This window comes from Oculina patagonica, chromosome 2 (assembly GCF_052425735.1).
Source record: "Oculina patagonica isolate OP01 chromosome 2, crgOcupat, whole genome shotgun sequence".
NCBI classification, from domain to species: Eukaryota; Metazoa; Cnidaria; class Anthozoa; order Scleractinia; family Oculinidae; genus Oculina; species Oculina patagonica.
In genome coordinates, this window is record NC_135759.1 from 40,446,854 (window position 1) to 40,460,721 (window position 13,868).

Sequence of the window (13,868 nt, forward strand, 5' to 3'; positions counted from 1 at the left end):
AAAATATCGAGAAGGCCGATTTGAAGCCTCCGTGACGGCTCGCCAACATGGCGGATCGAAGGTGTTCTTGTACCTTCGACACTGAACCTGCCGTCACAGTTTCTCGATCATATTTGGCATAGTTATAAGAAACTATCTTTCTTCTTTCTATATATGAAAATAGATTCGGCAAATGTTGAGTTTGGATGATCAACGGCCAAGAAGTTCGAAGGTATGTTATCGATGTTTTGAACAGTCTCAAATTTACTACAAAATGAAAGGCTAATAACTCCACTGTTATCTCGATTTAGAACTAGCCATTTACCATGAACAAAGCTTGTTCATTGGTGAATTGATTCCATTAATAAAAAAAATGGGGAAATGTAACCGTTAAGAATAAAAAATTATGGAACCTCTAGTAAATTGGCCATTTCAGCGCCATTTCAGCGGATCAGCTCATTTAACAGCAAATAATCGGGAGAAACATGAAAGGGTTACAGTCATTTATAATAAGCAGTTTCCATGTATTCTTTGCTTATCTTAAACAAATACATGATCTTTGCCAAAGATATGGCGATTTTTGAGCGTACGATCGTTTCTCCAAATTTTTATGTCGGCAACTTTATTTTATTTGTTGTCGAGATTATACGCTGTTGTTATGGCATGTACTAAAACCCGAAACAACGAAACGAAACCACCGAAACGAAACGACCGAAACCGCCGAAACGACCGAAACGAAACCGCCGAAACAACCGAAACGGCCGAAACGAGCGAAACAAAACAAAATTACCGAAACAAGCAAAACATCAATATTTTAGCCACTTACCGTACTATACACTCAGGTTAGCCTACTATACACTCCGTTTAGCCTACTATTCGCTCCGGTTAGCCTACTATACACTCCTGTTAGCCTACTACACACTCCGGTTAGCCTACTTTTCACTTAGGTTAGCCTACTATGCACTCCGGTTAGCCTGTTTACGGTTAGCTCTCAATAATTGTAATGGGTTTTGCTTGTTTCAGTGATTTAGTTTCGTTTCGCTCGTTTCGGCCGTTTCGGTTGTTTCGGCGGTTTCGTTTCGCTCGTTTCGGTGGTTTCGCTCGTTTCGGTCGTTTCGTTTCGGTGGTTTCGTTTCGTTGTTTCGGGTTTTAGTACATGCCTGTTGTTATTCAAGTATTCGTTTCACAAGAACTTTTGTTGCTCGCATTTCCCAAATCACTGTTTAAGAAATTGCCCATTCCGTAACAGGGTCATTCTTACTTTTTCTTTAAAAATTACTAGGAAAGCAAGAATGTCATAGAACGGTTTTATACTAGTGAAAATACCTGTCAGACATAACTTCAAGTGTTTGTGTTATCTGGCTGTTTTCACAAATATGCAAATTAAGGAATTCTTAAAGTGCCTATCTTTAACTATTTCACGCTTAAAGATTCCTCTAAATCTTTTTGCCTACCTTTTGGCTAAACGAAGTTTTGTGTCTCCAGGCAGAATGCTAGTTATCAGCAATGACAGTCGAAGAGATACAGAAGCTCGAGTAAAATTCTAACTGCTGTGAAATGAACATCGTTTGAGCTTGACGTGTATTTATAGATTGCGCTCGAGCTCCGTTAATTAGGTTCATTCATTTGGCGATCAGATAAAAATCAATGAATGATCAGAGTTATTAAAGTCCATTTCTAAGCACGAGAGACACGGAAGTTTGTTTCAGAAGCATTAATGCATAGAAATACCGGTTTATATTTGAGCGGTAAATCTGCATTTATAATACACCGATTCAGCGTAAGCCGGAAGTTGCATGGAAACGAGGCCTAAGGGCCCTCGGCGGCTAAAAACTATAAAGATTTTACTAGCGTGTGGGGCATTTCGAGTCGAAAGAAACCATTTCCTTTACAAATTAGCCACGATTCTTGATCCCTATCAGTGCAAACGTATAAAGAGAAGAAATGTTAATATCTACCAGGCGACAGGCGAAATTCTAACAGCTTAGCGGTAAGATTTTGCTGCCAACTTCCATATTCCCTAGCATAGGCTGAATTTCATCCGTTCTCTCAGGTAGTTTACAATCAATTTTGAATTTTGTTGATCAATAAAATGAAACCACTTAAAAATCCAGAATACCTTTTAAGAAACAGGTTTTTCTGTGGAAAGGAAGCCCTTTGGTTTTCGATCTAAATGAAAACTTTCTAATATATTAATGGCGAAACTCGCGAAAACGTCACGCACACATCATTAAAGACAGTCTACTGATTCTGTTACAGAATTTGTTAGATTTTTTTCAGTAGAATTTGTGATTGGCATGAACTGTTTCAAGTGTAAATTGAATTGTACATGTATTTGAATTGCAGATTCATGCAGTTTAATAATAAAATAAAGCCAACTTTCATATCAAAAGAATTATAATATAAAGTACACAACGTCGTTTTCGACGCCAATGGGTGAGTTGTGTGTATACACGGAAGGTTATTTAGTGTTTAAATTTATCTATGCTTTTTAATTAAACACACAGATTCTAGAGTGGTAGCAAAATGTAGCAGTGTATTCATAGCAGACTCGGTTGTTATTACCGGTAAAATTATACTGACCTGGAAGCTTACATGTAAACAATAAAATATTCTCTTGCCGGTCAAATTCGATCCAGTTCAGAAATGAAGTCAGGTCCGTAAAATAATTCAGTGAAAGAAATCTGACATACCTGTATTTGACTGGGTTGACTGTACGCTTTTCGATTGTTGATTAATTATTATGATTGAGAAATGTTACAACAAACTGCGATACATGTTTACGTGATCTTTTCTGTCGAAACAAACTAACATAATTTAGATAACTGAAACTATTTGTGAGACATGTTTACGCGTGACTCTCTACGATTCTATGTCGATACCTGCAACTTTTTATTCGGATTAAAAACCTAAGGGGCTCTCAAAACCAAATTAATTTTGTTCTTCAAAAGTTCCATTCAGTGAATCATAAGGTAGTTACGTTCGTTTTTATTGATTAACAAAATCCAAAATTGAGTGTAGCCAGAGAGCGGCAAACATTCAGGCTATGCTGATGAGTAAATATAAAATATTCGATTCCAAAGCATCCTCGGAGACCCAGGGGCAGTTAGTGGGGCAAGAGAAACGCGAAAAAGCGGGTAAAAAATAGCGCGAAACTGCCAGTTACATAAATCAGCATATAAAAGTTGTATTGACTGAAAGTGCCCCTGGGGAAAGATTCTTACCAGACTAGTTCAAAAAGCTCTCTGAATACTGCCTCGTGATTGGGCAGAAAAATCTTTTGTTTTCCCTTTGTATTATTCTGCCCAATCGGCGAACAGCTTGACTGCGGTCCTTTTGTTGTGTTCTCATGCAAACGAAGTATGTACACAAAGCCAGTTTGCTCGCTATATCTGTCTTGCTTGTTCGCGGAGAATTTGCTCGGGAAGGAAAAGTTTCGGCTAGTGCCTCCCCTGGTCGAAAACGTCGAAAGTTTGACGGCCATGCCCGCGGAGAAACGGAGGATTCTTCAGATTGTGGTCGATCGCAGGAATCGTAACACTTGAATGCTGCTTGCGAGCTATTAAAGTTTGTGTGCGATATGCAGCTTGTTGCACTGCTATAAAAATGGATGTTTTTCAGATCTTTTACGGAAAGATTGATGACAGTTTGAGGCGAAACGTTTCCAAACAAGAGTATATTTTTCACGAACAAACCAGGCAGATGTGTCAAACGGCCGATCGCGACTAGCTACGCGTGCAAAGCGTGCAGCAGCGATTCTAGCACTGGCTTTTGTGTACAAAAGGACCGAAGTCAAGCTGGTCGTCGATTGGGCAGAATAATACAAAGGGAAAACAAAAGATTTTTCTGCCCAATCACGAGGCAGTATTCAGAGAGCTTTTTGAACTGGTCTGGTAAGAATCTTTCCCCAGGGGCACTTTCAGTCAATACAACTTTTATATGCTGATTTATGCAACTGGCAGTTTCGCGCTATTTTTTACCCGCTTTTTCCGCCCCTGGGTCTCCGAGGATGGGGGGATTCCAAAGAAGATGACAACAAAATCTTACCGGTAAGCTGTAAGAATTTCTTCTATAGCCTGCAAGACCTTAAATTTCTTCTTCAAGAATCAAGATTCGTGGCTAATTTGTAAAGGGAATGCTTTTACCAACTCAAAATGCCCCACACGCTAATAAAATCTTTATAATTTTGAGCCGCCGAGGGCCCTTAGGCCGTGTTCACATGCAACTTCCGGCTTTCGCTGAATCGGTGTATTGTCACAGCAGCTCAAATTTGAGTTACGGCACGGACAACCTTGGCTCTTAGATGTCTTCTTTCTGCTGCATGTATTCTTGCAGGAGCAGCTCTGTGGTAAATAAAACACGTTCCAATATATAGATTCAAGTTATCTTAGTACCCGTATGTGTGAAATATGATAATAGCTGAACAACACTCGCTACTCGATTTAAGACGACCACGTTGGTTGCGGTCGCTTCATTGTCGATTTCTTTTAGCCTCGATTAAAAAACGGCGACTGTTGTTAAGCTTTCACCGCCTGTTATTATCTCCATATCCATATCCATATTCATATTCATAATCTCACGCCTTTGCCTTACCGAGGAGAGCCGCGGAGATTTGCACATACATTTGGTAAAGACGCGCAAAAAGTACGTAACACCGGAACTCGCGTACACCGGAACTCACGTACACCGGAACTCGCGTACACCGGAACTCACGTACACCAGAACTCGCTTACACCGGAACTCGCGTATGACACTTGCATATGGCGTATGTAAACAAAAACAAAGGTGTGGCTGACTAGGATCCTTTAAAATATCGTAATTTAATAGTCCAGGATATCCTTGCCGCTGCGTTTACTCGCAAGGAAATGGGTTTTATGGTTTGGCAAGGCTATTTTTAACTCGTTTTAGTACGTGAGAAACTGCCGTTCCTTGTCACTACTCTGGTATAAATAGGAGCACGTGTTTAGCTCGTAGTCAGTTTAGTTCTCGAGACTTTACTGAGTGGATCAAGAGCAGAAAGAAAGAGCTTGCTTCTAGCAAGGTAGGCTCGATTGGTTTGTTTATTTGCTATTAACAGTACGCTAATTTCTGCATAATTCTCGTCGCTTTATCTTGTAGCTTTAGTCTTCGTTGTGTTTATTAGCTTAATCTTAGAGTTTTGTTTAACCAAGTTAAAAACACAAATATTATAGTTGGTGATGAAAGCAATCCAATAATCTCCACTTCCTTGTAAGGTCTTGAAGAGAAATAAGCCCCTCCACTTACCTCTCCAAGGACCTTAAAGGGCCATTACGGATTATAAAGTCGCGTTTCTTTGCTCATATGCATGTTGATCTAAAAGGTAAGTTGTGCTCGCCCGATAGTTTTCAGCGACTTTTACACCTTGAGCATTGCATTATACAGATGATTTCAAAGTAGAATGTTCTTGTTTGCAAATTAACGAGATTTTCGGTTGGCGTGCGAGAACTCCGAAGTTCTGAGTGTTTGCTTCATGCACTGAGCCTTCGACAGGTTACGTGAGTATGGACATTGAGATTATATGTTCCGGAGTATTTTGTGTATATTGGTATTAAAGCCGTAAAGATTCCGCGTTTATATAGTTTATCTGTTCAACAAACTACGCGGATTTTCGAGCACGTGAGAAGAAATTCACATTTTCTTCGTGCTCTGCTCTGTAAACATATTAATTTCATGCTTTATTGCACCTACAAGCCATACAAAAGCGTACGTGGTCGATTATATTGTTTTGACGAAATGTAAATACCTTTTATAAGGTTTACCGTTAGGACAGTCGATACCATTTTCGAGCGACCGTGAAAGGCAAACTTTTTTCTGCGTTTTCTCACGTGTAAAACATTCAAGTTTGTCTAGACAAACTGTCGCGTTTTACAAGTAAACCATTTAACGTTGATTAACGTAAAAAATACTCTCAAAATAAAAATAAATAAATAAACAATCGCTGATCGCTGTCACAACAATTGCCAGAAATGTAAAGCCGCCCTTTTCTGTCGACATTCATTGAAGAAATATAAAAAGTCGACGCAAAAGTTTTCAAAACCATTGTTTCATGTGCAGAAACACACCGGCGGAGCTGTCAAACTTGACATGTTGACGCCACAAACGTGAATTGGTTCAGTTGAAAAACGCGACGGTTTGTCTAGTCAAACTTGAATGTTTTACCCTTGAAAAAACGCGGAAAAAAGTTTGCCTTTCACGGTCGCTCGAAAATGGTAGTAGCAATTGGCTAACCATAGCACATGATTTGTAGGATCTTAACTTATTTCATTCCGAATTCCCGTATCAAACGAAACCAAAAACTCGTTACACAGAGATACGATGTGGAACATTGCTTCGCCGCTTCAGAATATTTATTTTCGCTAAGCATCCACCATGCATATGCATTTGCATTGCATATACGTTACCAAGAGACATCCTCTCTTGACGGTTACCGATTTTCTGTGCATGATTAATCATGATGCGATTGACTGCGTCATGTAACATCAGGAGTCCAATGTTTAGGCTCCTGCTTACGTTAAATTTAATTTGATTTGTTAGTTAGTTTCTTTTCTTCCTTCTAATCCAAATATGTTATTTGATAGCTTGAACATTTCGCCGAAGCAAAATTAAAGGGACTGGATTGAGCTAGTTACACGTTTCAATTTCCCCTATAGGGTCAACGAAAGCCAGTACAGCCTCTAGTTTAGTTCCTAGGTAAAACAGAAACTATTTCTCTGTGGCCCTGAGTATTTCGTGTGTGTTTAAAAAAACTAAGAATTTATTTTACAATCCCTTCAGCCCCCACCCCACCCCCTCCCCCCTTCCCAAGGGCATAGGAGTATGAATCGTATGGAACTGGCTTGATTGAAGACTTACTTTCAGATTACAAGCAAAAAACTATTTACAAATGTAAGCATTAAGGCTCTAACGATGTGAAAGTAATTATAAAGAGTAACTGATAATGACCTGATCTTAACTAACTACCTATTCAAATAGAAATAAAGACAAACAAAAAGTTCTGCTTTTCAGGGATAGCGTGTCTCACTCAAAACTGAAGTTACTTACTTAGCCTAGTCTTAAATTCACTTTATGTTTTTGATGCTCTAATATCAGTTGGAGGCTATTCCACAACGCAGCACTGCGTTAGGAGAAACATTTTTGAGCATAATTGGTGCGAGGCTCAACCTCGCTCCCAGGGAGAGAGAGAGATCCTGGGAACGAGGTTGTGCGAGGTTTAGGAAGGGCCAGCCTCATTTCACTATTTCTCAATCTATAACTAGTAGTATCATTACAAAAGATGAATTTAGTTGATAGATAATCTTGTGTCTCGCCATTCAAAGTTGGCAAATTGTTTGAGCATTACCTACGACTAATAATTACTTCAAAATGCTGTAAGCAATAAAAACTGAAGCGAAGTGCCTTGGATAGATCCATTGACCGTTTTGGGCAAGACGTAATATCTTACAGCCTTAGGTTTTAAAAGTATTTTTTATGTCTACGATTTTTTCACAGATATCTGCAGTCTTTCACAATGGTGTCGTGTGATTGGTTCAATTTGATGCTTTCTATTCCCCTGAGAAAGCCCATGACGAGAGCAGCCCTTTTTGCCCAATGGTCTTCTATTATCGCCTATAACATACTTGGTCTGACAATTTTAGCTGTCCCGCAGATGTGGAAGGAGTTTTTGCAGCTGGAATTCAGCGGTCGTACAGAGGGGTATTTTCGACTTCAAGCTATAGCGCAGTTCGAGCTTGGCTTTTTGTATGTTATCTTTGCTCGAAGCAAGTTTAATGTGCCAGGTAATAGAGCCGTTTTAAAATGACTGGGTTAAAATTAAGGGAGACGCCTCGACTAATCTAAATGGTTTGAGATTTAAACTCCGGATGAAAAGGTCTGGGTTCTAGTCCTGGCGTTAGGGTTCTTTGACACACAGTGCCTCTTTCTACCCAGAAGTATAAATGGTTGTACCCTATTCATTTTATCCCCTTATTGTGATGCTCGACAAGACAGCAAAGAAATATTAAGGTAAATTAAATTGAGGAATCAAGGGAGAGTTTCAATAGCGCTAGAGCTTCATACGGTTGTACAGAAACCGCGGCGAATGGAACTTCAGTCAACGGACACCCTTGAAAAATTTTCAACCTTTTTATCATCCTCGGAGACCCAGAGGCAGTAAGTGGGGGCGGGGGAAACACTATACGGGCGAAAAAAAAGATCGGCGAAGAAAAGCTTCGCCGATTTATTTTTTCGCCCGTATAGACTTTTCCCCACCCCCACTAACTGCCCCTGGGTCTCCGAGGTATGCCTTTTTATATGCCAATGTTCTCCATTTCAATTTTCCAGGTGGAATTCCAATCCGGGGTCCAGTCCTGAGTAAGATCGTGTTTGTAGCTAGCTTCATGGTGCCCCAGTATCTAAATGGATCACTGCCATTGGCCTACGCTGTTTTCTACTTAAGTCTTGACACGCTCATCGCTGGCTGTACATTCGTTATCTGGTACAGTGAAACAGAGAACGCATCGGCCATACAGCTCGCTAAAGACATGATGAAGTTAACGTTTAGTGGTCTGCCACGTCGAAAATCCTCTGTTGTTGTCGTGATCTGTGGAGCAATACAGGTTAGTTTTTTTCGGGAATTTTTGGATTTTTGGAACCCTGTTTGGAACTCTTCCCCGATCAAAAAAGAAGTGAACTCTTTCTGCTCTTTAGCCAGATGCGGACGATTCCAAACTCAGGCTTGAAATTTTGATGTTTGTTGATAAATCACGTGCAAAGATAAAAATCTTGCTTAGCTAACGTCTTTTTATTCCAGGTCGCTGTCGCCCTCATTTTTGTCATCAAGCCAAGCTACATTCATAATTTCCTGAGGCTGGATCCGTTCCAGGGCCACGCGGTTGGTCTGTTATCAGCCTATTTTTTCCTCCTTCTCGTTCATGGCACATTGAGCACGCTGGGCGGGACAGCGGATGGCGTATCCTTCAACATCGCATGCGCATTCTACCGCCTGGCTATGGGAATACCGCTGTTGATAACCCTTGCAGTCGCAGGTCACATTGAAGTTTACTTGGCCGTGTTTGCGGCATCACTTGATTTGATCTTCGCTGTTGTCATAATAATTTCGTTTTGTTTAGAAGGAATTAAGATCGAGGAACTTTCACCAGGCAAAAATAAATAAAGCCTGTAACGCTTAGTTTCGTGGGAAAAGCATAACCACAAGGAACGTACTCAGGCGCAGTTATGTATGTGTAAAAATCATCAGAGGGCTCGGCAATCTCGTCTCTAGAGCCCGCATGTTTTTAAGTAGGCACCAAGAACGCGGATCATTTTTGGCCAAGTCCAACACTTTAAGCAGGCGCAGAGCGCTCATTAGCGATTGTCAGCTTATCAGCTTTGCGCGGATGAACTCTGAGTCTGCACGCGTACATCGATCGAAAGTCCATGACTCGAACACTTTTAAATCGGTGATAAAAATTCGAAGCCCTCCGCAGCGTAGGTGCTGAATGTATAAATGATAAAAATGTAAATACTACGCTGTAGTCAAAAAAACTATTCCCGACGTTTCGGCAATGCTGCCTTCTTCAGGGGGACAAAACTATTTCGCCGTTGATAAAACTTTTAAATCGGACTTGGCCAGAGTGAGCATTCATGGTGCTGACCAAAAGAAACGCGGGCTCTGGGAACGAACTTGTCGGCTCGTCAAAAGAGCCTTGGCAATAGCTAGGCTTGTTAGCTAAAGGTTCCGGAGACCCTGGGAAATGTTGATTGTAACGTAGTGTATTCGTTTTTGTGGATGACCCATAGCAAGCCAAACATAATGTAAGAGTAAAATTTCGTGGAAAAAAGTTATGACAATTATTCCAAGCGCGTGCGTTGGATATGAGACGCGTTTCGTTGGCTATAACTTCCTCAAATCCAATAAACGTCAGTGGTATAATTTTTTTATCAAAAACCCCCAAAGAATTGCAACATTTTAGCTCCTTTGCTGTTCTCGCTCACGCGTACACCGACCATATTTGTGGTCCATGGTATATATGAGCTCATATACCATGTCCTGTAAACCAATCAAAACTCAGGAATTGCAATATTCCATGGCTAGAAATTTAATAGTAATTTAATAATGTTGAGTAGCAAGATTCTGCCTTAGTTTCTAAGAAACTGTTGTGTTCACGTCCTTGTGTGCGGAAGCAACGAAGAGGATCAAATAAGGACCAATAAGTAAATGTTGTGTTGTGTAGGCATGAATAGATTGTGCTAGTAAATTCAGGAAAAGTTGCTTCACAATATACCCAAAAGTTGCTCGAAAGTTGCTCAAATATCAAAAAGTTGCCACCAAAATTTAGAAAAGTTGCTTGAAATTTCACCTGAAATTTCATTTGATTGCGATGCCATAAGTGACTCGCACTTCAGCAAATACCAAGATGGCCGGCGGTAGGCTCTATGTTGCAGCGAATAACCGCTGGATTTAAAAGCCCGTTAGATATATAGAGAGCCGCTGTCCAGATTTCGTGGGCGTAAAGCAAGTGTTATTTTATTGTCATTTTATTGTATATCCTAAGTTTTAATAAAATCGGTTTTGATAAAACCAGTTTTAATAAAATCCTTTGAAATGAAACGACCTTTTATGGTTTGGATCGGTTATATATCAATTTGTTGCTCAAAAGTTGCCAAGGAAGGCAAAAGTTGCCCTAGGTTGCTGCTACTACAAAAAGTTGCTCAAAACGCTAAAAGTTGCTCAAAAGTTGCCGAGCACAATCTATTTATGCCTAGTGTTGTGTAGGCAGGCAAATGTAACACCAGAAACACATAAGGGGGTTTCTGGTAACACTCAATAGTCAATTACCAACCCAAGGCTGATTAAACGGTATGGGAAGTATTTTTAAATTCCAAATAATGTTTCGGAAGGCCGGCTTTCCTTCTTTAGGATCTTTCAGTGAAACGCTAGCTGTAAAATGGGAAACTCATTCACTGTAAGACCCTGAAGAAGGAAGGCCGTGCCTTCCGAAATATTATTGGAATTCTTCCCATATATGTATACCGTTTAATCAGCCTCGCATTTGATCTTTGTTCATCAGTTTAATTCAGATATAGCTGATTAGATCCTGTACAGTGAGAGGATCCAGGACTCTTTGTTGCCACGGTGGTCCTTGCAAATTTACGTTCGTTTTCAATAGTCAGTGGAGGCTCGATGTAGTTTTTTTAGCCGAAGGGTGGTTGTTTTGAAAATTAAAATTATCTAGGAAGCCAATGTTCGATTTCTGCCAAAATACACCATAATGATCAAATATGACCAAATTTCAATTTTTTACTCGTCACTTTGTCACAAAGGTTACCATAGCAACCATTGACGTTTTCTTTTGTTCTCAAACAAGCTTGGTTTTCTCGAAATCTAGACTGACACTTGGTATTCATTTTTTGATATGTTCAAGTACAGTAGATTTACTACCTGTGCTCAAAATTTTAGGAAAATCTGTAAGAGCGTTTTAGAGTAAATCAAGAATGAAGTTTTTGGTATTTTCTTATAATTTCTTACAATCGGCCGTCGATATATTTTAACAAATTAAAGCAAAAAGTCTTTCGCTTTTAGTTAATGGTCTTTGATGGTGTAAGTATTTATATTTCAGTGAGAGAAACTGTGCTCAAATAATATGAAACAATTTTAAGGCGCCTATTTTATATCAAAACGGTGTTTTTCTGAAAATTTCATTCTTGATTTACTTGAAAACGCTCTTACAGATTTTTCTAAAATTTCGTCAACAGTTAGTCAATCTACTAAACTTTAACATATCAAAAAATAAACACCAAGTGTCAGTCTAGATTTCGAGAAAATCAAGCTTGTTTGAGAACAAAAGAAAACGTCAATCGTTGCTATGGTAACCGTTGTGACTAAGTGACGGGTAAAAAATTAAAATTTGGTCACATTTGATCATTATGGTGTATTTTGGCAAAAATCGAACATTGGCTTCCTAGGTAATTTTAATTTTCAAAACAACCACCCTTAGTCTAAAAAAACTACATCGAGCCTCCTTAAATACTGTTTTGATTAATTAAAAAGCTCATAACACTTTCAGCGGTCTAACCATCCAGAAGAGAAAATCTTAAAAACTTAAAAATTCTTGTCACCTCCAAGTGAAAAAGGCTGTTGCATAAAATTGCGAAATTAGTAAACGAAGATTCTAGGTATGGAGAAGGGTATGTGACTCTCGGATGTGACGAAGATTTCAGTGACATTTGTGAGATTTCATTTCCTGTGTTCACTGATTGCGTTCTTATCTTTGCTTTCTTGTCTCTCCGGAAATTTAAAAATTTGGACATTAAGAATTAAAAATGCCATTCCACGCGTTCTCTCGTTTATAATTCTCGCAAACGCCAACACGCGAAATACAAAATGACTACAGCTTCTTTGAATTCGGCAGCTGTGTCACAGGAACTGAGGTGATAAAATGGTCATGGTCTAGACGAAAGGGGCCCCACCTTTCAGCCGGTGAATGTCTGTAGAGCAAGAGCGGACCTCTCTTGCTAGAGAGTTATCATTTGTTACGTCACTAAAAAACGTTACAGCTTTCCTTTATACGTAGATACTCGTAAACGATATAAAGGATTTTTCCAATTACACCTGAAATCTGAATACTGCTAGCAACGGCGGCGTTATAGCTTCATGTATATATAGCTATCAGTCGAATCTTTATTTATGCGCGTAAGGACGCAATCTGGATTCTGAAAACAAAATAAGCTTAAGAGATAATCAGTAACTGAAGCTTTCGCCAGGGACCAAATTTCTCCGTCAAGAGGTTGCCGGAGGAACTGTAGCCCGGAACAGTTTTACGAGCTGGTTAACAGATCAGACCGTAACCGCTATGTTGTTCAAACTACACAAAACGCAAAAAAAAAAGATGAATGAGCCAGTGGTCACTATACTTCCTTGGAACTACACAAATAAATAAAACAAGGGGGAAAATACGTTACAGAAGCGATCTTGATGAGTGGCAACTTCTGTAGAAGGCGACCTATGATGACCTTAACGTTTAGCAAAATCTGCTATTACAAAATTAAAAATACTGTATGTATGTTCCCGGACGTTCAGCTCTTTATCACCTAGATTTAATCACTTACGTAGGGCTCTTGTTAAATTCGTCGTGATCAATAGGGTGCTAAAATGACCCAAAATGTTAGCAAAATATTTTTACGTCTGCCACTCTTTCCTGGGGGGGGGGGGGGGACTCGCATATGAAAGTGACGGCGATGCTCGTCGTCTCGCTTAGGGTTGTAAATTTCGGATTTTTGGTCTCGCTTAGGGCAAGTTCCGGGCAAAACGCCAATATTTTTAGCCATAATGGTCTCGTTTAGGGTTACAAACGAAGAAAAATACAAATATAAATTCTATTCTTAGTTTTTTGGTATCTTTTAGGGCTCAAGAAAAGCTTGAGCCACACCCAGATCGGTCTCTTTTAGGGGTTCTTTTCAAAATTTCTGACGAACATCCCCGTCCGTTTCATATAGGAGTCCCCCTCCCCCGGGCACTCTTTTGGGCCCTTTTGGGTCCAACTCAGTGGTGGTCTAGGTGCTCTGAGCTCGAGGAAGGGTGAAGTGAAGATTCTTGCTCGAAAAGAGGGGGAACATGGGATGCCATGGGGCCTCCTACCCTTTTGGGTCGCTTACTAGAAGTTTCCATTTGTAATTTTGCTAAGAAAACGTTCTTGGGATCTTTGCTACCACTCCCACACAAATGAGAATGATTTTGGGCCGTTTTGTGCGCAAATAAAGAATTCTTCGTACTCTTTACAACAGACAACTAGTTCGCATTGCCTTGAGTGCATTCCTTTTGGATGGCAATGAGAAGTCGCGAGAGAGAGCTTTTATTTTTCAGTTGAGATGTTCAGAATGATCAGGAACAT

General features: G+C 39.8%; 1 protein-coding gene across 2 annotated transcripts; it reads left to right on the plus strand.

Annotated features, from left to right (window-relative positions):
- The first annotated feature begins 5,289 nt into the window (after positions 1-5,289).
- Positions 5,290-10,982, plus strand: LOC144641561 (uncharacterized). Of its 2 annotated transcripts, XM_078500597.1 has the most exons (4): positions 5,290-5,495; positions 7,489-7,775; positions 8,320-8,594; positions 8,789-10,982. In XM_078500597.1, the coding sequence occupies exons 2-4, from the start codon at positions 7,508-7,510 to the stop codon at positions 9,149-9,151; spliced, it is 906 nt and encodes a 301-aa protein (XP_078356723.1). In that variant the 5' UTR covers positions 5,290-5,495; positions 7,489-7,507; the 3' UTR covers positions 9,152-10,982. The 2 variants fall into 2 exon arrangements, with proteins under 2 accessions (XP_078356723.1, XP_078356724.1); XM_078500598.1 differs by lacking the exon at positions 5,290-5,495 and having other exon boundaries at positions 6,436-7,775.
- The last annotated feature ends 2,886 nt before the right edge of the window (positions 10,983-13,868 follow it).

What these genes read in the sequence shown, in the direction of transcription:
- LOC144641561 (XM_078500597.1), top strand. Translation starts at nt 7,508, where the DNA reads ATGGTGTCGTGTGATTGGTTCAATTTGATGCTTTCTATTCCCCTGAGA. An exon ending in AAGCAAGTTTAATGTGCCAG is followed by an intron (nt 7,776 to 8,319) that starts GTAATAGAGCCG and finishes TCAATTTTCCAG; the next exon opens with GTGGAATTCCAATCCGGGGT. An exon ending in TGATCTGTGGAGCAATACAG is followed by an intron (nt 8,595 to 8,788) that starts GTTAGTTTTTTT and finishes TTTTTATTCCAG; the next exon opens with GTCGCTGTCGCCCTCATTTT.